The sequence below is a fragment of the Dermochelys coriacea genome, chromosome 5, assembly GCF_009764565.3.
Source record: "Dermochelys coriacea isolate rDerCor1 chromosome 5, rDerCor1.pri.v4, whole genome shotgun sequence".
NCBI lineage: Eukaryota > Metazoa > Chordata > Testudines > Dermochelyidae > Dermochelys > Dermochelys coriacea.
Genome location: NC_050072.1, coordinates 78,464,589 through 78,487,089, shown reverse-complemented (window position 1 = coordinate 78,487,089; position 22,501 = coordinate 78,464,589). Strand labels below are relative to the sequence as shown.

Here is a 22,501-nt window from a genome sequence, read left to right as displayed (position 1 = left end):
ATGCATGATTTCTACCGTTCAGTCCTTGTGAACCATTCAACTGTCCTTTTGTATTCCTTCTGTAAGTGTAACATCCTGGGTCACTTCTGCCCCATCAAGCGGGCAGTCTCCTGGAAAGTTTTATATATTCTGGTGCCTGTGCTCTAAAGCAACGTTCAGACTCCTTGGTCTTGCGTTCAATTCCAGGTTTCGAACTTCAGATTCCATCCTTCATAAATGGCTCAGTCAACCAGCATTTAGAATTGCTGAACATATGAAGATAAATTTGTATCAATCCTCCAGCTACTGAATCACTAAAAACCTCCTTTAATTCCATATGTTTATAGAAATATTATCCACCCTTGATAAATTAAACCCAATCTCATGGGATGTTGATTTGGAAGAGCTAACATTTTTTTCCAGAACGCTAACTGTTGCTGCTAACCTACTTTTCCCCTAGAGTTAACTGAAAGCCTGGATCAAGAGAAAATATCCAGTTTGCTTTCCTGCTCTTTTTGTTAGAGTCACTGAAATGCTAGAGTTCCAAAGAGCGGAGCTATCATATGGGCTATCATATTGAGCTATCTACAATTGAGAATTTTTCTGCTGTATTTATGTCTCATGCTACGGTTGTTGGACAAGAAAGAAAAAAAAAATCAATGAATAAGCCAACAGGTAAAGAATGTGAAGTAGGGGGAAATCACAAGCATGTACAAGCCCTGTGGCTTGATGCCTATGAGAGAAGGGAGCTTTCTGATGTAGTGTGTTGTAGCCATGTCGGTTCCAGGATATTAGAGACACAAGATGGGTGAAATATCTTTTATTGGGCCAACTTCTGTTGGTGAGAGACAAGCTTTTGAGCTTACACTAACCTCTTCTTCAGACATCTGTTGAAGAGCAAGAGGAGTCGACAGAGAGGCATACTAATGGCCGGTAGTTTGGGGACAATGGGGTACAATTTGACTAAGTTTTGACTTGGGGCCCATATTTTTGAGACTACCCTGTTAGGAACCCACCTGGGCAAAACCTGAACAATGACTGCATATGGTGTCAACCTGATGAAAACCGATGTTTGCCAAGGAGGAGTAAGAAGCCCTGGACAGAGCTAGAGCGCAAGGGGGAGAGAGTCTGCACATTCCTACATAGCTGCTGGGAATCTCTCTTCGGATGGCAAGGACTTTGATGGGTTCTTGAGGCCACTGATCCTGTTGTATTTGAAAGAGCTGAACTAAGAGCTGTAATTGCTCACCAGAAACTCATTATCTAGCCAGTGGCAAGCAGAAATCAGAGCCCAGCAACATATCTGGGCTGAGCAGCAGCAACTGGGTCCAGCCACAGCACCCAGCAGGCAGAGCAAAGTGACAGTTGGATTCACCCACAGGCCACAGCTTCCAGTAGGAGAGAGGCAGACTGAACAGCAGAGTGAGAGCATCAGCCATTCAAGGTCCAATTGTTTGGGACTGTGACTTATGTACTCTAAAGTAAATGGTGGTGGGAGTTAAACCGTAAATACTTGTCTCAGTTCAACCTGCTCTTTCCCTTTTCTCCCCTCCCCGCAATAAAAGTTCATTTGTTTAAACTTCTGTGCTTGTGACTGGGTACAGATTAGCTTGGCAGAGGCTACCAGAGTGGTTATAGGTTCCCAGATTACTGGGTGGGGGCTTGAGCCAAAAAGACAGACAGACACTAGAGAGAATTCCCTAACATAAGGGCCCGGCCCTTGTTGCTGCCAACCCAACTAGCAGAAAGGTTACACATGGAATGCCTCTGAATCAATTACCTGACATTCTTTAATTGCTTTCCATGTTAAAATGCAGTACTGTATGTTTTATCATTACCCACGAGAGAGGCTTTTCTGCCTGTTTCTTGTTCATCTGTTGAGAACATCTGATTTTGAATCAGTTGTAAGAGAAATACGCTGGAGGAGAGAATGTACCCAGCTAGTTTACAGATCTGCCCAAGAACATCTTACTTACTGTTACATCATCAATAAAGACTTTCCAATTTGCATGCCTTTGTACATGACTCAAACCTAGAGTCTCTCGAGATATCAGAAGGAAAGACACAACAGGTATAATGATGGGGATTCAGCAATCATCTAACTGAGAAAATAGCTCTCGGAGCATATTGTATCCTTACACTCAGACTTGAACGCTGGAATTTTACTCAAATTCAATATTCATAATTTAAAAAAACCTTCATGAAAATTCAACCTGTCATTAGGATAATTACTAGTCAAATGTGATTTTAAAGTTCTGTTATAAAAAATAGACAACCAGACTTAATTACTTGTCACAGTGTTAGCATAACTTTTGAGTCATTCATTTCTCTAACACACACCCTGTCTAAACAAGGAAAAATGTATCTGATTTAATGTTATAGTGAAAGCTTCAGGCACAGAGCATTTCTGAACAGATGCAAGTTTAGTTTGGCAAATCTCAGTCAAATTAGTTTCACACCTTGATAGATATAGCAACCAACATGGAATATGCAAATATTCTTAATGTTCCACCTTACTACATTTACAGTCAAAACAGACCTATGCATGATTTCAGGTAAGTCTCTTCATACCACATTGCAAGAAAACGGGCTCAGGTTTGTGTTACTAAAATAAGTGACACTAAATATTAAATGTATGTGTGTATATGTATATGAAGACATTACCTTCATGGCATGAATTTCTTTTAGTAATCTCTCTGCTCGCCTTTGGTTCTTTAGTACCACATCTTCCGAACCCCTGTAGATAAAGACTCTGTTTAACTAGGTAACACACTGATTGGCAATCATTTCCCAACAAGGAAATTACTATTTGCAGCAAAATAAATCACAAAAGTCGATATAAAAATTTTACTTTTCACATCTATTTATTATGTTAAATGTAAATTATCAGAACAGTGAAGTAGACATATAGAAACATCAATGCGTCCCCAGCTTTTACAGATGAAATTAGCATGCAGAAGAGATATAATGGTAATTCTAAAAACGTGAGGGCAGGTAGTAATATATTGATAGCAACATTTTGGCAAGGACCTTTTTAAAATCAAAAGAATCTGCTGCATCTTCTCTGGGAGCTGTTGAACTAAACATAGTGTCTAGCAAACGCTATAGATTGTTTAGCGCCAGTCTAAGTCAAGGTTGCTCAAACTAGATACGAGATGAATCAAGCCCAAAAAAGTTTACTTGTAAAATTTGTATAAGTACATTATGATTATATTTTGAATGACCTTAGCTAGGATATAATAATTAAACCTTAAGAGATGATCGGGATTAAAGAATATCTACCAAAAAAGAGTTAGCTGAAGATAGAATCCTGAAAATTTAGATGGCAAAAGATACTTTTCTGCGTAAAATTTACAATAAACTGTTAATTACAAAATTTAAATACATAATGGAGGTCACAATACTGTCAAAATCTTACAAAATTTGCTACAGTGGGTGAAGTGTCTAAACAAACAACTGTATTCTTCACATTTTAAAACACAACAGTATATTTGTCTTCTTCCATTGGTCTCAGTACTAACTGTCACAAATCACTTTGCCCCATGTGAAAGATTAATTACATTAACACGGATTAAAAACACGATTAAAAATTCCAAAAACAGTGTTTATTTGTTCAAAGCATATTGAAGAGCGCTCCTTGCACTGAAACTTGCAGAACTTTGCACTGAGGAAGCTACTGAAGCTTTCTGTAATACAGTGATGTTCTAAAACATCAAGGGTAAACTTTTCCAGAATGCTTAAGTGATTTAGTCTAAATCCCATTTTCAAAATTTCTACGGACAAGTGTTTAAACCAGTTTTGAAAATGGAACCTGGGCTCCAAAGTCACTTAAGCGCTTCTGAAAACTTTACTTCAAGTCTGCTTTGGGAAATTGTCTTTAGGTTCATATTACTTAAAACCAGCGGTTCCCAAACTGGGATTCGTGAACCCCTGGGGGTTCACCAAATGTTACAGGGGTTCTCGGAAAAAAATTCCCTAATAGCGGACAGAGCTGTCCATAAGGACCCCAGGTAGAACGGGGCCAACAGCCCGGTGCCTTGGGGACTTCCAAGAGCTAAGCAGAACAAAGCAAGCATATCTATCACACTGAGGAGATTTAAACTTCAAAACTCCTTATATGAAATAGAAAGGGAAGTGGATATTTTTTGCGGTTTTTAAAATTCAATAGGCTGCTAGTGTTTTTAAATTTTTATGAAGAATAAGTTTAAGCTTTGTTGTGATGTGCACTATTTGCCCGGACTGCTCAAGATCTGAATGCTTGTGTAGGAAGAACTCTGAGTTCGCTTCTTAAATACCTTCATGCTGTTTCAATTCTGATACTCCTTGATGAAACATAGTACAGGATGGCGACGAGGGTCAGGTGCTGCCCCCACCTTGGTGAGCCCCCCCATAGGTCCCTCCCCTTTTTTCCCACGGCAGCCCCCCGACCCCCCCACTTTTCTGGTGGTGCCCCGCCAGGCCCCAGGGTGCACAGGGGCTTTGCCCCCGCACTTCTTTTTTCTTTTGGCACCTCTGATAGGAGCTTTGTCTTTAACAGGCTTAATCAAAAGTGATACAAGCTACAAAAGTGAGATCTTGGAAGAGTGTTGCCATTTTCATAATATAATAAAAATACTGTAATGATAAATAATAAATAGTGTGTAATAAGCATGTCATAAAAACAAACGTTATATTTCCAAGATCACTGCTTTTATAATTTATGTTGAAGTAAGGAAGAAAATCCCTGGAAATTTTTATTTTTAGGAGGGGGGTTCATGAGACTTGACAGTTTAGTGAAAGGGGTTCGTGGGTTGTTAAAGTTTGGGAACCACTGCCTTAGACTATATTAAGGCAAGTTAAATGTTGACACAAATCTATAAATAAGATTTACTACATCTTAGACAATAATGCACGTTCATAAAAGTACAGTGCAAGGCCAATCCCGTTCTAAAAATATATTGTGTTCTTTAAAAGTATTAACTATTCAATTAATATACTGCCCTACTATCCACTTCAAATGTGTAGTGTGTTAAATAATGTTTTGTAGTTACTCATTTCCCCCACAGTCTATTCAATATTTACATAAGTCATTTAAAATAAGTGCAGCACTAAAATTTTTTTTAAAAAAAGCATTAAATATTAAAACTAACTTTTTTAACCGAAGTTTTGCAATGTGTCTGGTGAGTCTGCGAATGGTAAGAACTCTGACCTTCTTCACCTCTTTTCTCATCTTCACAACCTATTTGAAAGGAGGACAATGTTAGATAGCTATTTATCCTAGTGTACAGAAACTAATCAATGTATCTATTATGCCTTTGTTTTTTTTAAAACTGATTCAACAAACAGAAAAACATCTGAACACAGTTCATGCCTCTGCTTAACAAAAATCTTAGTTCAAATGAATTTAGATTCCTGTTAAACTCAAACTGCTTCCATAAATATCAGAGGAGGAAAACAAACCAACAGTCTAAAAATGTGTCTGAGGTCTGAACAGGAACAAGACATGAAAAAGCCAAGGCATTCTTAACCAGCCATATTTTAATAATAGTCTTAGAACCAGGCTGGCCTAGAGTTTTGAACAGCTTACATTTATTTTTTGCTCATTCATTTTGTATTCCCACCCTCATTGAAAATGCACCTGTACTTTTCTGTTAAAGTATGGAACAAAACTACCTTTAACTGACAATTTAAATGTTCTTTAGAAAGCCCCTAAAACTAACATTTATTCATTCTTAAATAGACTCTGTCAAAGGCCATTCTAAATTCTACAAGAACAAACAAACGAAACCACATTGTTACATACTGACTGTCATTAAATTTAGTTTCATTTCCACCTCACAGATTTATATTTGCAAGTTGTAAATTTACAGACTTACATCAATATATATTTAATACTACTTGAGTTTTATTTCTCCCCAGCCCACCTCACAAAAAACACATTTGAAAAATGTAGCATAGATAAACAAATGGTAAGTCCAGCAAGTTATCTAGGATCTTTTGCCATGAAATTTCTCCAGGGCCAAACTTATTGCAAGTTAGTGTTTTCATTAAGATACAAGAACTTTGAGGTGTAGGATGATAATGTCATCAGTCATCAATGAGATGCTATGGCCATTTGAGTACGTTAATACTGTAAAGAAATTTAAGACTATTTAGCAATAAATTTTCCAAATACATTTCTAGAACTCTTTTTTGAAGTGATTTACCAATAGTAACAGTGTTAAAATCTAAACCCACATAGTGGAGAGAAAAAGAAATCAGAACAAAAATAAAAAAGAAAAGGAGTACTTGTGGCACCTTAGAGACTAACAAATTTATTTGAGCGTAAGCTTTCGTGAGCTACAGCTCACTTCATCAGATGCATTCAGTGGAAAATACAGTGGGGAGATTTATATACACAGAAAACATGAAACAATAGGTGTTATCATACACAGTGCATCTGATGAAGTGAGCTGTAGCTCACGAAAGCTTATGCTCTAATAAATTTGTTAGTCTCTAAGGTGCCACAAGTACTCCTTTTCTTTTTGCAAATACAGACTAACACGGCTGTACTCTGGAGCCTCTGATAGTGTGGCTGATGTGATAGTGTGGCCGTATGATGGTGTCCCCTGAGTAGATATGTGGATGCAGTTGGCAACGGGCTTTGTTGCAAGGATAGGTTAGTGGTTCTGTTGTGCGGTGTGTGGCTGCTGGTGAGTATTTGCTTCAGGTGGGGGACTGTCTGTAAGCAAGGACTGGCCTGTCTCCCAAGATCTGTGAGAGTGATGGGTCGTCCTTCAGGATAGGTTGTAGATCCTTGATGATGTGTTGGAGAGGTTTTAGTTGGGGGCTGAAGGTGACGGCTAGTGGCGTTCTGTTATTTTCTTTGTTGGGCCTGTCCTATAGTAGGTGACTTCTGGGTACTCTTCTGGCTCTATTAATCTGTTTCTTCTCTTCAGCAGCTGGGTATTGTAGTTGTAAGAACAGTATCCCCGATAATGTCACGGCTAACCTGGTGGCTGAACTTCATGACTTTGTTCTCACCCATACCTATTTCACATTTGGGGACAATGTATACCTTCAAATCAGCGGCACTGCGATGGGTGCCATGCATTTACCATGTTGAACGTGATATAGTTTTTCTCCTCAGAGTATTAAATGGGGCAACATCCACAAGTTTTGGAGTTCTACCACCTTGTCATTCACAGCAGCAATTTAATTGTAGGCCCTACTCAGCACAGGGTCTTCTTTTTGCTCACAGACAAAATCTGTGTCATGAGCCAAAGCTCCCTAAATCTGGCAACCATTACCACTCCTGTCTGCAACCTGGATGAATGACCTGTGAATCTTAAACTTCCCTAAAGGAGGCTGACTAATTCTCCTAACTCAGCTAGATCCACCATTCCAGGATCTTCCCCAGGTGCAAGAATTGGGATCAGTAGCCACTATATTCAATTTTCTTAGCTCATGGATTAATTTCCCACAGGTACTGCTAATCCGAGGATAGAACAACAGCGATGGTAGAGCCATGCGTCATCCCACAGATAGCCACAGTCATCTGCAGAGGTAGGCCTTCAAATCAATGTGAATGCACTGTAGAAAGATTCTCTCTCCCCTGGGGTCCCTTCTGCCCGAGGCAAGGGAATCTGCACCAGGATCTGGCTATATACAAAGTCCAATCGACCTTGCACTTCTGTCCCATTGATCCATACAGGGATCAATTATTTTGGCAGGTTTGGTCTTCCACACTCAGCTTTCCACTGTCCAAACCTTGGGATACTCACATTCCATAAAGGGGCACTCTCTTTGGGTGTGTTCTGGTTGCCCACATGAGAACAGACCACCATGTTTTGGTCTGAGCCTATTCTCTCATCTGCTACCAACCTTGTCTGTTAGTGGTTTGGCATCTAAGTCCACACTATTCCCTCAGAGCAGCAGTGTCAGGAGCCAACTACATCCTTTAGGTTTTGTCCAGGCCCTTACTAGCCTGTTGCTGTGACTCGTCCAAAGTCAGTCATTCTAACTGATGAGATGCTAAAGATTAGGGCAATTGTCCCTGATGAACAGTGTGTCCTTTTCTGCCTGGGCTTCATATCAGGTTGGATTGGCTTGGCTTCTCAGCCCCAGGTTGTCCCCTGCCCTCATCTCTGCAGTTTCTCAGCAGTTGTACTGCCTCAGGCACCTTGCATAGTGCCTTAGTACTCATTTGGGCCCCACTGGGGAGTACTCAAACTGTACAACCAGCACTAATTTGGCTACTTGAGCACCAGTCCATTCCTCCAGCCATAATCATTACCAGCAATAGTCTTTCAAATTTTGGACCACCACCAGTGGCTAGGCCAGATACATTTCCATCCAGAAGTGGCAGCAGTATCTCTCTCTTCACTGAGATCAAGTCCAGGATGACAGCCTCACCCAATGTATAATCCCATATAGCCACACAAGGTCAAGCCCTCAGTAGGCTGCATAAGCCAGGTCAGTCAGGCGGCCTGTATCAGGCCCCAATGATGTCGAGGCCTTTGGGAGACCAATGCCACTCACTCAAAAGTGATCAAGAAAGCTTCAGGGTCATTGGCAGGCCCCATCTTAGTCAGTTTTCATAGGGGTCACGCTGTCAGGAGTGCCTCATGAACGAGTGCCTACCTCAGGGCACACTGTCAAAAATAGGGCAGACACTCCAAACTGATGCTATGCTCTATAATTAGATATCAACCCAGTAACACAGTCCCCTTAGGCTCTCCAGTCTATCTTGCCACCCAAGTTGGACCGAAGATCAGAAAATATTCAGGTTACTTCCAGTCCCAAGGAACCAGTCACATACTTCAGATCAGTGTATATCTCAGTTCTCACAAAGATAATTCTTCAAACCAATCCTTAATAAACTAACTAAAGGTTTATTAACTAGGAAAAAGAAATTGGAGAGTTATTTACAGGTTAAAGCAAGAAAGCATACACATGCAAATAAGTTACCATCTATGGTTCCTAAAGATGACAGACATAGTAATGGGTTTCAGAGTAGCAGCTGTGTTAATCTGTATTCGCAAAAAGAAAAGGAGTACTTGTGGCACCTTAGAGACTAAAATTTATTTGGGCATAAGCTTTCGTGAGCTACAGCTCACTTCATCGGATGCATTTGGTGGAAAATACAGTGGGGATATATATATATACACACACACACACACACACACACACACAGAGAACATGAAACAATGAGTTTTATCATACACACTGTAAGGAGAGTGATCACTTAAGATGAGCTATTACCAGCAGGAGGGGGCGGGGGCGCGAGGAAGAAAACCTTTTGTGGTGATAATCAAAGTGGGCCATTTCCAGCAGTTGACAAGAACATCTGAGGAACAGTGGGGGGGGGGGGGAAATAGTTTTACTTTGTGTAATGACCAATCCATGCCCACCTTACAGGGTATATGATAAAACCCATTGTTTCATGTTCTCTGTGTGTGTATATAAATCTCCCCATTGTATTTTTCCACTGAATGCATCCGATGAAGGGAGCTGTAGCTAACAAAAGCTTATGCTCAAATAAATTTGTTAGACATAGTAATCTTTCAATTGAAAATGTCTTTCAGAATGGACCCAGGGCTAACCCCTGGGAATCTCTGCCTAAGTTTAGTATCTCTCGCCCTGCGAGAGTTCAAACAGCAAAGAGATGAAAAATTTACTTTTGCCCATTTTATCTTTATATTTAAGCCTTCCAGCCCATGAGACGAGCTCCCTTGCATGTAGCATTTTCAAGGTGTGATTGGACTACAAAGATTGGTGAATGAGCCCAAGTTCCTTAATTGCACATTTAATTTTGACGGGCCTCCTGAACGGGTGGAGGAGATGATTCACCTGCCTAGGTTCACAAGTTTAGAGCAAACATTTTCAAAGCTATAAGCAAAATTTACATATTTTCTTAGCATGGATACAGACATTACAAGTGAGATTATGAAATGCTTGTAAATTGTTGTATGCATTAGAGTCTAAACACTAAATACATTCTGATAAAAGACTAATACCCATTTTGAATAACATACAGGTGAGATGGCTTGATTTCCAGTTATGAGTTTGTCAGTGATCAGTTGATGCTTACAGACTTGGCATGAGTTGGCACCTGGTTTACTGGCATCACAAAAGGCACTGATGGAAGCACTGGCCCTGGGCTCACGGCCCCAGTCATCAGACCCTGGCTGCCCAGGCCAGCTACAGCTCCAACAGTAGCTGTTCAGCAGGTTTTGTTGCAAGTTTTTCTGCTGGCTCACCATCTTCCATAGCAGCTGGTGAGTGGTGCGCTGTTGCAACAGCTGCTGCTGGAATGGCTGTTGCTGGGTTGGTTGCCTGTTGTCTCTGGCTCTCTGTCAGTCACTCGTACCCGGTTGTGGACCAGTTCTGCTTGGGTGCTCTGTCTCTCGTGTATGGACTTAATTTCCCTCTAATTTACCCTAGTGTCAGCGTTAGGAAGCGAACACCTATATTCTCCAGTATTTGTAGCAGGCGACACCTCTCTAGTCTCCCCTTAGGTAAAGGATGGACACTGCTACTGTCTTGGACCCCAGGGCACACCCCTTTGGCTGTGCCATTAGAAGAAGGATCCTAAACTTTCAGGAAGGCAAAAATGTGGTAGAGGTGGGAAGGAGTACCAGCCCTTCTCCTTTCGGAGCGGGCCTGGGTGACCAAGGCTCTTAAGCCATCTCCCCAGACAGCCACCCCTTCTTCCAAGGCCAAGGGGGCTCTGAGAAGAGGTCTGCTCCGGCCTAATTTTAAAACCCAATCTGAAACCAACTAGAGCAGACAGTTCGAACTCCAACCAAGCATGAGCGTGTTGGTTGTTTTAGTACTTGTCCGAAACCGGACACTTGTAGTTGGGTCCTGTCGGGTTCAGGTCAAGTTTCAAGGGTCTAACTGCCAGCCTAGACTTCATTTCTTTGTTTCCTCTGTGGAGCCGCTAGGGCAAATTACCTCCAGCCCCACTCTCCCAACCCTACATGCCAGGCACTCCCTCTCCAGTCCAGATCTGCACACCTGAAGAAAGTGTGGTTTCCCCATGTCTCCAGGCCATTCCCCACCAAATCTGTGGCAGCGCAAATGCCGCCACTTTGAATTGGGACTCAGCCTGCAGGGGCTTCCCTGTGATCATGCCCGTGATCCAGATCCAGCTCCCTCCGGCTCATGGCATCAGCAGCTGCGTGCCCGGTTTCTGCTAAATACCACAGCTGCATTGTATGTGCTACAGAGTGAGGTGCGCTGTGACTTGCTGGCACATTCACTTTGCAACACACAACGCAGGGAGGTAACAGTGGTCAGCAGGAACAAGGCACACAACTGCCACTGCATGGATTCCATGGGCAAGAAAAGGTGATCAGAGACTACCTGACTCAACTGAAGCCAGAGAGTACTGGGTTGTTTTCGACTCAACCCAACCCCGACACTTGTAGTTGGGTTCTGTCAAGCTTCAAGGCTCTAGCTCTGAGTTACAATCCTGCTCCTTTATAGTGCCAACTTGCATTAAGCAGGGATCCCTCCCTTTCTAGGACCCACCCATCTCCAGGCCTGACAAGCCTTACAGGTGTGCTGGGTTGAGGATGATTGCGTCCAGAGGAGCTGTAACATCTTCCTGACTCACGTGGGGATCTGCCCCATCACATCATGTGCTAAACTGTATTTATCCCATCCTACTGACAACCTCAGCCTCAGCATTAATACATCTCCATCAGGAATACTAACACTCCAAACCTCAGAAAAGCTTTCAAGAGCCAGTTCCCTTTCCGATGAACAACACGGGAAAAGAAAAAAGTCTCCCCCATGTGAAATTACCATCTCAAAATTACAGTCACAAGGCCCTGTTGGGTAGTATTCAGTCCTGGACCAAAGACAGTTTAAAGTCTGATCTCTTATGGTTAGAAATAAGATTTTTAACCATTTGAAAGGAGACATGTGGAACAGAGACCACAAAAGTAGTGGATAGCAAATGGTACTTACACAACATACTATAGATTAAGCATGACACCAAGTAAAGATTTGCTGACCTATGTATGCGATTTAAGATTGCAACCAAGATACCATCATAGTTAAGAGCCAAAGCCTCTGAATTGTACTGAAAGACTACTCTGCTGCTGGCTGAAACCAAAGTAGGAGTTTATATATACTCATGACCAAGAACTCATTTCTGCAAATACACATATGCTTAGGTTTAGTAGTCCTAATAAGATCGGGATATTAATCACACATGTAAAGTTAAGCATGTGCATAAGTATTTGAAGATTTGTGACTCAATTCTTTAATTGCACACTTCAGAGAGGAGAGTTTTAAAAGTCTGTGTGAAAGATAGTGGGCTACTATGATAATAAAAATTGTGTAACTACGCAAGCAGGAAAAGATGCAAAATGCTACATGCATCTATGGTTGGAGAAAACATTGTTATTTGATAACGGGTATGTGATCATGAAATTGATAGCTATATTGTGCGCACACACTATCAGAATTAAGAGACTGGCTGAACAAACAGATTTGCCAGCTCCTCATGAAGTGCCTGCTTAAAATATTCTAGAGTGTAAACTATGCAGGCATACCTCCCAAACTGCCACTGCCCAAAAATGGGACACAAAGAATGACAGACTCAAAATTAGGGACACAAATAAAAAACAAGAGTAGAGGAAACTTAAAATGCTGTGGGTCAGCATGTTATAACCCAACATTATAAACTATTATCTCAGTTTCACAATTCTTGTTTCTAATTTAAACAGCTGTCAACGATAAAAGTGAAGAGACACCAAATTTGTGAAAAATGTAGGTAACCAGGACTAAAACGAGTGACACCCTTCAAAATAAGGGACATCTGAGAAATTTGCATCCAGGCTTCAATATAGGATAGTAAAAATTGGTGAAAGTACAAAACTGAATTATTCAGATTTTTCATGACAGAGACAGGAGTTTGTAAATATCAGAAGTTAGGTGCAACTAACCAAGTTTAAAAAAAAAAGAGTAAAGGTGATTTGTGTTCTGATTAAAGTTTCAATGGTAAAAAGGTCAAATATTTCAGCTGGGCTTTTATTGACTATGTGTACTCAACTCACTACATTCAGAATGCGAAGCACATTTTTCTCACAAGGTAGAAATTTAATAGTAGTAGTTCTAATGCAGGAACATCTGTATACCATTCCACATGCTGAATAAACTAGAGGCTCTTAAAAGATTTACCGCAAAGCAAAAAAAAAAAAAAAAAAAAAAGCATGTTTGCACCTTAAAACCAACTGGTCATGAATGTGAAGTCTGGGCGAACTGCAATAATTTACTATTCAGACATTTTCATGCTTGCAAACAACTTTCATCCAAAAACCGTACAAACAGGAAGTCTGCCTTTAAAAAGTCTTGCAAAGTTGTACTTTTTCAAAATGAGCATTGGAGACAAACGTCAACTACTGATGTAATAGGTAATAATTCCTCAAAGCATCTCTCTCGCCCCTAAAAAAGAAACAGGTGCAAAGAGGACCTGGTATAATTAAATAACTAGAGAGAAAACTATTTCCTTGGAGTTAATCACATTGCACATCTAGCTCTGTTTTGACAACTGCAGTCGGTACAGTTGAATACACACTAGAAAACATTTAAGCTCAAGATCATTTAGAACTTCTTAAACTTAGAAAAAATGAGCATGTTTTATTTCATAGGAAGCTTTAATAGTGGTTCTGTAACACTGCAGAAAAAAAATCCATACACTATAATAAAAAAGCCAAAGATTATTCTTTGAATAAGGCATATGCTAATTTAAAAAGCACAGCTTGTCATTACATAACCAAACATATACATTTAGTTTCCTCTCCAACATGCTTTGTAATGTATTTTTCTAGGAACATTTAATGCAGATGGAGCATGTTTTTTACAGACCAACCGCGCCAAAAAAATCAACTTCTTCAGCTGTCAGCCAATTAAAGTTCAGTAGCTGGATGACAGAAAGAACAAGAAGAGGTATCCACTATCCAGCAGGCACAAAATGTCAAATTAGGTAATCTGTGGCCATTTCTTTCCCAGTAGTGTTGTGTGTGAATTGTGCTCTTGGAAGTCCTCCTGAAGTTATTCCCATGAAAACGACCAGCTCTTTGAAGCAGAGACTGCCTTTTTGTTCTGTATTTGTATAGTGCCTAGCACAATGGGGTTCTGGTCATGACTGGGGCTCCTTATTGCTACAAATAATAAAAGATGATAATGTTCAGTGAGTTCTGACATCCAAAAATGGGATAGATGTTTCTTCCTTGGCTTATTGCTCAGTTGGGAAAGTTTTTTTTTTTTAAATAAATAGGGCCTATAGTCAACCAGGACTCTGATGTTTCAGAAGGTCAAGCAGTAAAGGAAGTGGAAGCCCTCTTCAATGAAATCTCTAAAATGACTGGGGTATGAGGTAGGCCCACGACCATGTATCAGAACTCCCCAGACTTAGTAGCCTCTGAAACTTGGTGATGGGGAGTTCCTTCCACACAGATATAAAAATACAAACAAAAATCAGAAGAGACTAATTATAGCCCAGAGGTAAACCTCAAACCAAATAATTTCCTCTGTCAACAGCAGCCCTGGAAAATTACATTCTAGAGCGGCTGGAAGTCCACAGACTACGTGGCTACCAGTGGAAAGAATGACCAAGAATTGTTTGCAATGCAGGATGGGAATGATGGGGCTCTCCTTCCACCTAGAGAGCTCTGCCATTCATTGCAGAATGCTGCTGTCTAGTTGGCTTAGATCTAAAAACACTAAAACTTGAGAAGTCATTGTGGAAAGAAACCAGTTTTATTGTCTTTAAACACAAATGTGTAACAAACACCAGTGTAGCAAAAGATACATCAAGACATTTAACAAGTCATCCCTAGGATCTTTCCAGAAATAATGCATGCAACTCTACGCTGTGTCTCGGAGATACAGCACAGAACTCACAACCCAGGAGAAGGGCACAGCTATGGTGGCTTCAAGCCCTTTATGCACCCTCCTGATTCTGGGCTATTCCAGGGACTGGAGAAGCCTCCGACATAATTTAACAGGAGATTTAACATCTGATTCCTTCAGACCTTATAAATTTATAGACTATGAAATTTAGAGTGCTGTCTAAATTACAGCAGCTTCCTGTGTTGCTCCATGGGTTGCAATGCTACCCAGAATATCTGCAATACTGTATGCTGGGCCCTGCCCTTGATATACTCCCTTTGCCATTTCTTCAAGGGTGTTTTAGACCACTGGCTCTCAACCTTTCCAGACTACTGTACCCCTTTCAGGAGGCTGATTTGTCTTGCATACCCCCAAATTTAACCTCATTTAAAAACTACTTGCTTACAAAATCAGACATAAAAATAAAAAAGCGTAACAGCACATTATTACTGAAAAATTGCTTACGTTCTCATTTTTACCATATAATTATAAAAAATAAATGGATTGGAATATCAATATTGTACTTACATTTCAGTGTATAGTACATAGAACAGTATAAACATGTTGTCTGTATGAAATTTTAGTTTGTACGGACTTCACTAGTGCTTTTTATGTAGCCTGTTGTAAAACTATCTAGATGAGCTCATGTACCCCCGGGAAGACCTCTGCATACCCACTGTTTTAGAAGGTAGGCCGATGACTATCCCAACCAAAACCTGGCTTTTAGGTCCCTTTACACTGCTCCAGACATTTTACCTAACAAAAAAGGGGCTGGAAAGGAGTGAGGGTCTCACTCAATATATATATATCAATTACAACTAAAACTAAGCATATACTTATGTATGCTTTACAGTAGATTTACAGTATCTCCCCACTTAACATCCTCTCGCTAACATTGTTTCAATCTTACTCCCCTGCTCAATTACAGAACATGCTCCATTTAAAGTTGTGCAATGCTTTACTACAACATCGTTTGGCTGCCTGTTTTGTCCACAGCTGGCAGCCCCCCCATCAGCTCCCCTACGCCGCCCCCCCACAGCGCCTTCTGCCCACCAGCAGATCCCACAGATCAGCACCCTCCCCCTCCCCCCCCGCCTCCTGTCCACGGCAATCAGCTGGCTTGTGGTATTCAAGAGGGAGGGGGGAGGTGCAAGGATTCGGCGTGCAGGCTCCCCCTCCCTCCCGAACACCTCAAACCATGGGCAGGAGGCAGGGGAAGGAGGGGGGAGGCTGGGCGCCGAGTCCTTGCTCCTCCTCCCACCCCCTGAACATTGCAAGCCAGCAGATGGCTGAGGGCAGGAGGGAGGAGCGAGGACGCAGCACGCCTCCTCCCTCAACACAGCAAGCCAGCTGATTGCCGCGGCCAGGAGGCGGAAAGGGAGGGGGAGCCTGCGCGCCATGTCCTTGCTCCTCCCCCGTTCCTCCTGAACGCCGCACGCCAGCTGATTGCCGTGGGCAGGAAGGAGGAAAGAGGACATGGCGTGTGGAGTAAAATGGGGAGAAGGGAGGGAAGACGAGGCGGGTTAAGGGCAGGGGCTTGGGGGAAGGGGTGGAGCAGGCAGGCTGAGGGTTGAGCCCCCCCGCCCCTGGTGCTTGCAGAGTAGGAGAAGCTACCGCTGCTGCTGCGCAACGTGCTTCTCCTAGCCTACGGTACCTTCAGCCTCCTTGCCTGCCTCATTGTGTCCAGTTCCAGTGGGCTGTGCCTGGGTGGGGTAAGGTGGGGGCACCTCCTGACTATAGTACTGTACAGCCAAAAAAAACCACCCTGGAATCTACATTCATTTACATTCATTCTTATGGGGAAACTGGATTCACTTAACATAGTTTCACTTAAAGCAGTATTTTTCAGGAACGTAACTACAATGTTGTGAGGAGTTACTGTATTCACAATTTAAATATTTGGATCAGTGATAACAGATGAATCAGAGTTCTGTATTTTGCATTTAAACAAATAATCTTGCAATACATTCAAGTATGTCAGATTCATATATAGTAGGTTTATCTATATTAAAATAATCATAACATCTTGGACTTCGAGTATATCCCATTAGAAGATAGCAAAGCACTTTACAAAACACCAATAGAACGAATTCTGAACACCACAGTTAAGTACATAAATATCCCTAATTTTGAAGATAAAAACTGAGGTATAGAAGTTATGGTCTCAATAATTCTATGGAACAAATAAGATAAAATCCATAGCACTGGACTCCTAGTCCTGTGTTTAAAGTTTCACAGTTTTGCTTCAGTGCTTTTCATAATTTTATTTGAAGAGGGTGAATACCCTGCATTTGCCTGGGACTACTATAGATGCCAAAAGATGAAGAGGGCTTTCTGCTGCCCACAAGTATGCTTTGGTGTTACCGGCCAGCCAGATTGTGAAACATAGCCGCATGGATAATTTCTGTGTTAGCAAGTGTTTATATCCCACAAGAAAGGGTTCCTCCTGAAGGTACTTCTATCATTTCTGTGTATTTCCCTCCTTCAATAGGAGCTCTGTGCCCCACCTGGCGTTTACAGATTAAGCCAGATTGAGCACTGGTTTAACGAAGTTTGATATTGAATTTTGCTTGAAATTAAAAGGGGAACAATAGTTCGCCTTCTACACACAAATGCTTTCTGCAAGAAAAAGCGGATAGTGGGGATGAAGCCTATGGGAGAAGATAAGAGAAGGAATAAAGAGCTTCAAATACCCCTGCTAGATGTTTGATTGACAGTATACTTTTCATAGAATATCAGGGTTGGAAGGGACCTCAGGAGGTCATCTAGTCCAACCCCCTGCTCAAAGCAGAATCAATCCCCAATTTTTGGCCGAGATCCCTAAACTGCCCCCTCAAGGATTGAACTCACAACCCTGGGTTTAGCAGGCCAATGCTCAAGACACTGAGCTATCCCTCCCCCCCATATATATTTTATATAAAGCTCCTTCCTGAGCAGTTAATCTTCCCCCAGACAGCCTATAAACCCCAACCTACATGAGATGCCACATACCACTGCCACCATCTTTTAAGTGCTACTTATTACTGCCTTGGAAGGTTTCAGCAAGTCTATTTTTATGCTTTAGCAACAGAACTGCTCTCACATTGCTAATCCCATTTACTAAAATCTACTGACTTGCCACTGCCTTGTCACAGTACTGATGACTCCTTTTCTACATCTACTAACCATTCTGTTGGAGAATCTCTTCCCTTCTATCTTGCCCCTTCCTCATCGCCCAATACCACGACCTGCTCTCCCATCTTCATATGTGTGCTCTATCTTTTAGTTTATTCCAATTCCTCCTCTCCTACACACACTCTTCCCCCATCAACCTCTCACTTCTGTCTTTGGTTCTAAAGATATTGGACAAATACTGACTCAACCCTCATTCCCTTCCTTCTTCTAACCAGACCAGTTCCACAAGGGGCAAGGTCCTTTCTATTTATCACTTCCTCAACTGCCCTTTTCTTCTGTATCCTCTGGTATGCAACGTCTACTTCAAACAACTAAACATGCTCTCCCACTCCTCATTCCCACTAAAATGAGGACTCTTCACCCTATGACTCAGCCTCCATTGCCATTGTATTGCACCATTCTCACACCTCTTACCCTTAAAACTCTGGTAATAGCATTGGCATCCCACTTTCTCTCTCCAGCTACTCTTTCTCCCTTCCTCGTAAAGAAGCACTGTTAACCGGTGCTCAGCACGCTCTTTCAGTCCTGTTCCATCACCATCATGGAACCCCCTCTCACGCTCCCTTCCAGACTCACCACTGGCAACTTCAACCTCTGTGTCAGCACTCTCTCAGATACTTATGCTACACACATGATGGGTCTCTGATCATTTACTCTTGACCTGGTATCCATCCAAAACTGCTCTCATTGACCTCTCTCGATGAATCTGTTTCTAATTACTCATTTCCCCATACTAGCACGTGTCAGGTCTCTGAGAAATTTACTCCTAAGCCAGAGGTCCCCAAACTGTGGGACACATCCCATAGGGGGGCACGGCTGGGGCCTGGGTCAGCCCCCACAGGGGGAAGAAACGGAGCTCCACCCAGCTCCGCCCCACGCCTGGGGCCCTGCTCCCGGGACCCCGGCTGCTGGCGTTGGCCCCTGGCAGAGGCTCTGTTCCCAGCCCTGTCCCGCTCCCTGTTGTGACCCCAGTCTCAGTCGCCTTACTCCTGTCTGTGCCCCCCCTCCCCGAGTCGTATCCCCTCTCCCGGCTCATGGGGAGGGGGATGTGAGGTAAAAGGTTGGAGACCACTGTCCTAAGCCCTCACAAAATTGGACACTGGATACAGGCATAAAAATGATGTTGAAAAAGGAGACATGAATGCTGCCTGAAGATGGCTTCCCCAAATACTGATAGACTCTATAAGCTGTATTTTGAAATAAATTGATGCATCACAGAAGTTTCAAATTTAAGAGAAAAATTGTATTTTATCTTAGAGATTCAGTTATTCAAGGCCTGTTACTTTCAGGAGCTCTAAGTCACTATTAATCTCTTCATTGACGCAGAGTTTTAATCAAAATTCCTATTATCTCTTCCTGCTTGCTCTGCCCCACAATAGGCATTCTAATAATTCTGAGTGAAAAAGAGTGGCTCCTACAGCAGCACTCTTTTATTCAAAGAAGAAAAATGATGTCTTAATATTTCAGAGTTGTGATGTGAATCCTCAGGAATGATTCCCTTGTGCTGGGCAAATTTAGTTTTCCATTGGCCGATTTCATTCTCAGGGCCAGTCCTTAGTTTCCATTCAATTGAGGGTTCCTAAACAATGAGGGCAATTTGTGAAATATGCAAAAGAGAAGAGCACAGAGAGGATTCCCAGATAAATACCGTATTAATCAACTTTAAAATGGGTATAGAGAATCCTTGTTTGAAAGTGGTTTATTCACGTTAATTTGATTTGATATAATGAGGTTATTGTCTGGAAACGGATTAAGCTAAACCAGAACAAGGCACTCTTACTCTAGAATCAGAGTATCCACATAGGGAGCTATTCCAGAATTGCTATTGTGCTTTAAATTCACACTTAATTTAATCCAAAATAATTTGTCAAGAATAGACAAAACAAGCTATTTAGGGACCCCATTCATACCTCCTCCAAAAAAGAGTTTTGCAGTGTTTTTATAGACATTCACTAAAATGTTGTTTCTTACTTCTGTTCCAACTCATTATTACAAATTATCAGCACTGTACACGTATCAATGCATCTATTTTTACCATTAATGTTTAATTAGCTTCAATTTTCTGTTCAACTATATGCACTTTTTATCCAAAATCCTAAAATTTCTTATCCTTGGAGATGTTTCAGAGTAGCAGCCGTGTTAGTCTGTATTCGCAAAAAGAAAAGGAGTACTTGTAGCACCTTAGAGACTAAAATTTATTTGAGCATAAGCTTTCATGAGCTACAGCTCACTTCAACGGATGCATTCAGCGGCCACTCCATACAGCTAAATTCACAATGGTATTTTTAATCTGATGACTTTTCAATGAGATTGCTTAGTGCTGATTCATGGTAAATGTCTGATTGACCTCAGAGGAAGTTTTATTAAACAGGCCCTACACCACATGGTATGTCAGCTTCCAATACCTAACTGAGTGAATGTGTTTCAGAGTAGCAGTCATAGTAGTCTGTATCCGTAAAAAGAAAAGGAGTACTTGTGGCACCTTAGAGACTAACAAATTTATTAGAGCTTAAGCTTTCATGAGCTACAGCTCACTTCATTGGATGCATACAGTGGAAAATACAGTGGGGAGATTTTATATACACAGAGAACATGAAACAATGGGTGTTACTATACAGACGGTAACAAGAGTTATCAGGAAAGTTGAGCTATTACCAGCAGGAGAGTCCAGGGGTGGGGGGGTGGGAGGGGGAAGAGACCTTTTGTAGTGATAATCAAGGTGGGCCATTTCCAGCAGTTGACAAATGAGAGATTGCTGAATTGGAATTAATTTGCATTGGATACAGTTAACTTAGGCTTGAATAAAGACTGGGAGTGGATGCGTCATTACACAAAGTAAAACAATTTCCTTGTTTATTTCCCTCCCCCCACTGTTCTTGTCAACAGCTCACAAAAGCTTATGCTCAAATAAATTTGTTAGTCTCTAAGATATACGAGTACTCCTTTTCTTTTTGAGTGAATGGGGATCTGGGGCAAAAATTGGGGACTGGTCCCGCTTTGAGCAGGGGGTTGGATTAGATGACCTCCTGAGGTCCCTTCCAACCTGATATTCTATGATTAACCATGAACAGAGTCCTGGATCTCAGACCGCAAATTAAGTTTGTGAAACAGAGTGCCTAGATAACCCTGACTTACATTGTGGTAAGCTGGAGATCTCTGGGTCTAACTCCACAATGATTTTAATGGCGCTACTCTAAGAATGATTACTCAAATCCTATGCCACATATGATATTAGCCTTTAATTAAATATTGGAACTATGAGATGGAAAGCCATGACACCTTAAGAAACCAGACATTCACAGAACAAAGTACATAAACTGGAGTAGAATATTTGCATTTAAAAACTATGCAAAATTTATCTATAATCTGGTCTAAGTGTTCAGTTCAAATATACACACTGTACTATAGTGAATAGTGCTGTTACTAATACTATAGAAACTGGAAGACACCTTGGAGCATTTTTCCAATAAAGGAGATATCTCAGTTAAGTCATTTTTCAAATGACTTAATTACTATACTGAACAGATGCAAAAGGTTATTCAATTTACTCCATGCTTATTTCATCCTAGCCTACAGCAAGATCCACAGCGCAATGAAGTCAACACAAAGACTTCCATTGACTTCAGTGAACTTTTAATGATTATCTGCAAAAAGAAAAGGAGTACTTCATCGGATGCATTATGAAGTGAGCTGTAGCTCACGAAAGCTTACGCTCAAATAAATTTGTTAGTCTCTAAGGTGCCACAAGTACTCCTTTTCTTTTTGCGAATACAGACTAACAGGGCTGCTACTCTGAAACCAATGATTATCTGGTAACTTCTATATTAGAGATGAGAAATCAGAATGTCACAGCTATTTAACTCTATAATATGAGCTAAATTGAGTGGAAGTTCATCAACACTGCCCCAATTAAGCAGCAGTCATTATCACTCTCTATTATTCGCTCTTAGTTTTCTAGAAAACTGACCTCAACAGCGCCTCCATCCTAATTCGGAAGAAAAACTTGTAGCATAACCCTCCTTCCTCCCACAACCACCCTCAATTTTTCTTCATGAATTTGTACATGTCAAGCCTGTAATACCAACTAACAATTCAAAAGCTGAACAGAGAGGGAAGTCTGCATTATGCAGACAGCAGCAAGCCATACTGAAGTATGTTGCTTTTCCTCCCCCTTTTTAAAGCATTTGTCCTTTACACATGCATATATACCAATAAATTAGTACTGGTAAACTATATCATATACCATAATCTGTGCGCTTCAGCTATGCTAAAAATAAAATCTACAGCAGTTTCTCATGTGTGCATGTTTTTTTCATTATACACTGCCATACCATGGAACCACAGATGTTTTATTTTATGAGAGCACCTAACTAGCCTACGTGGCCTACCACACACACTTATATAAACTACTGAGAGCTAAGGAAAACTTCAATTCTTGTCCTCAAGTACAGTAGTTTGATATTGTTTGTGTACAATATAG

General features: G+C 41.3%; 1 protein-coding gene across 4 annotated transcripts in view; it reads right to left on the bottom strand.

The window, feature by feature from the left end:
• Nucleotides 1-22,501, bottom strand: part of SRFBP1 (serum response factor binding protein 1) — a 105,583-nt gene that overhangs the window by 65,610 nt on the left and 17,472 nt on the right. For 3 of the 4 annotated variants that reach the window (XM_038403062.2, XM_043514386.1, XM_043514383.1), the window contains 2 exons: nt 5,109-5,197; nt 2,644-2,716 (listed from right to left, as the gene is read on the bottom strand). In XM_038403062.2, the coding sequence (XP_038258990.1) occupies nt 2,644-2,716; nt 5,109-5,197 (162 nt within the window). Of the gene's footprint in view, nt 1-2,643; nt 2,717-5,108; nt 5,198-17,013; nt 17,086-22,501 lie in introns of all 4 variants that reach the window. The other variant, XM_043514385.1, reaches the window with a different exon arrangement.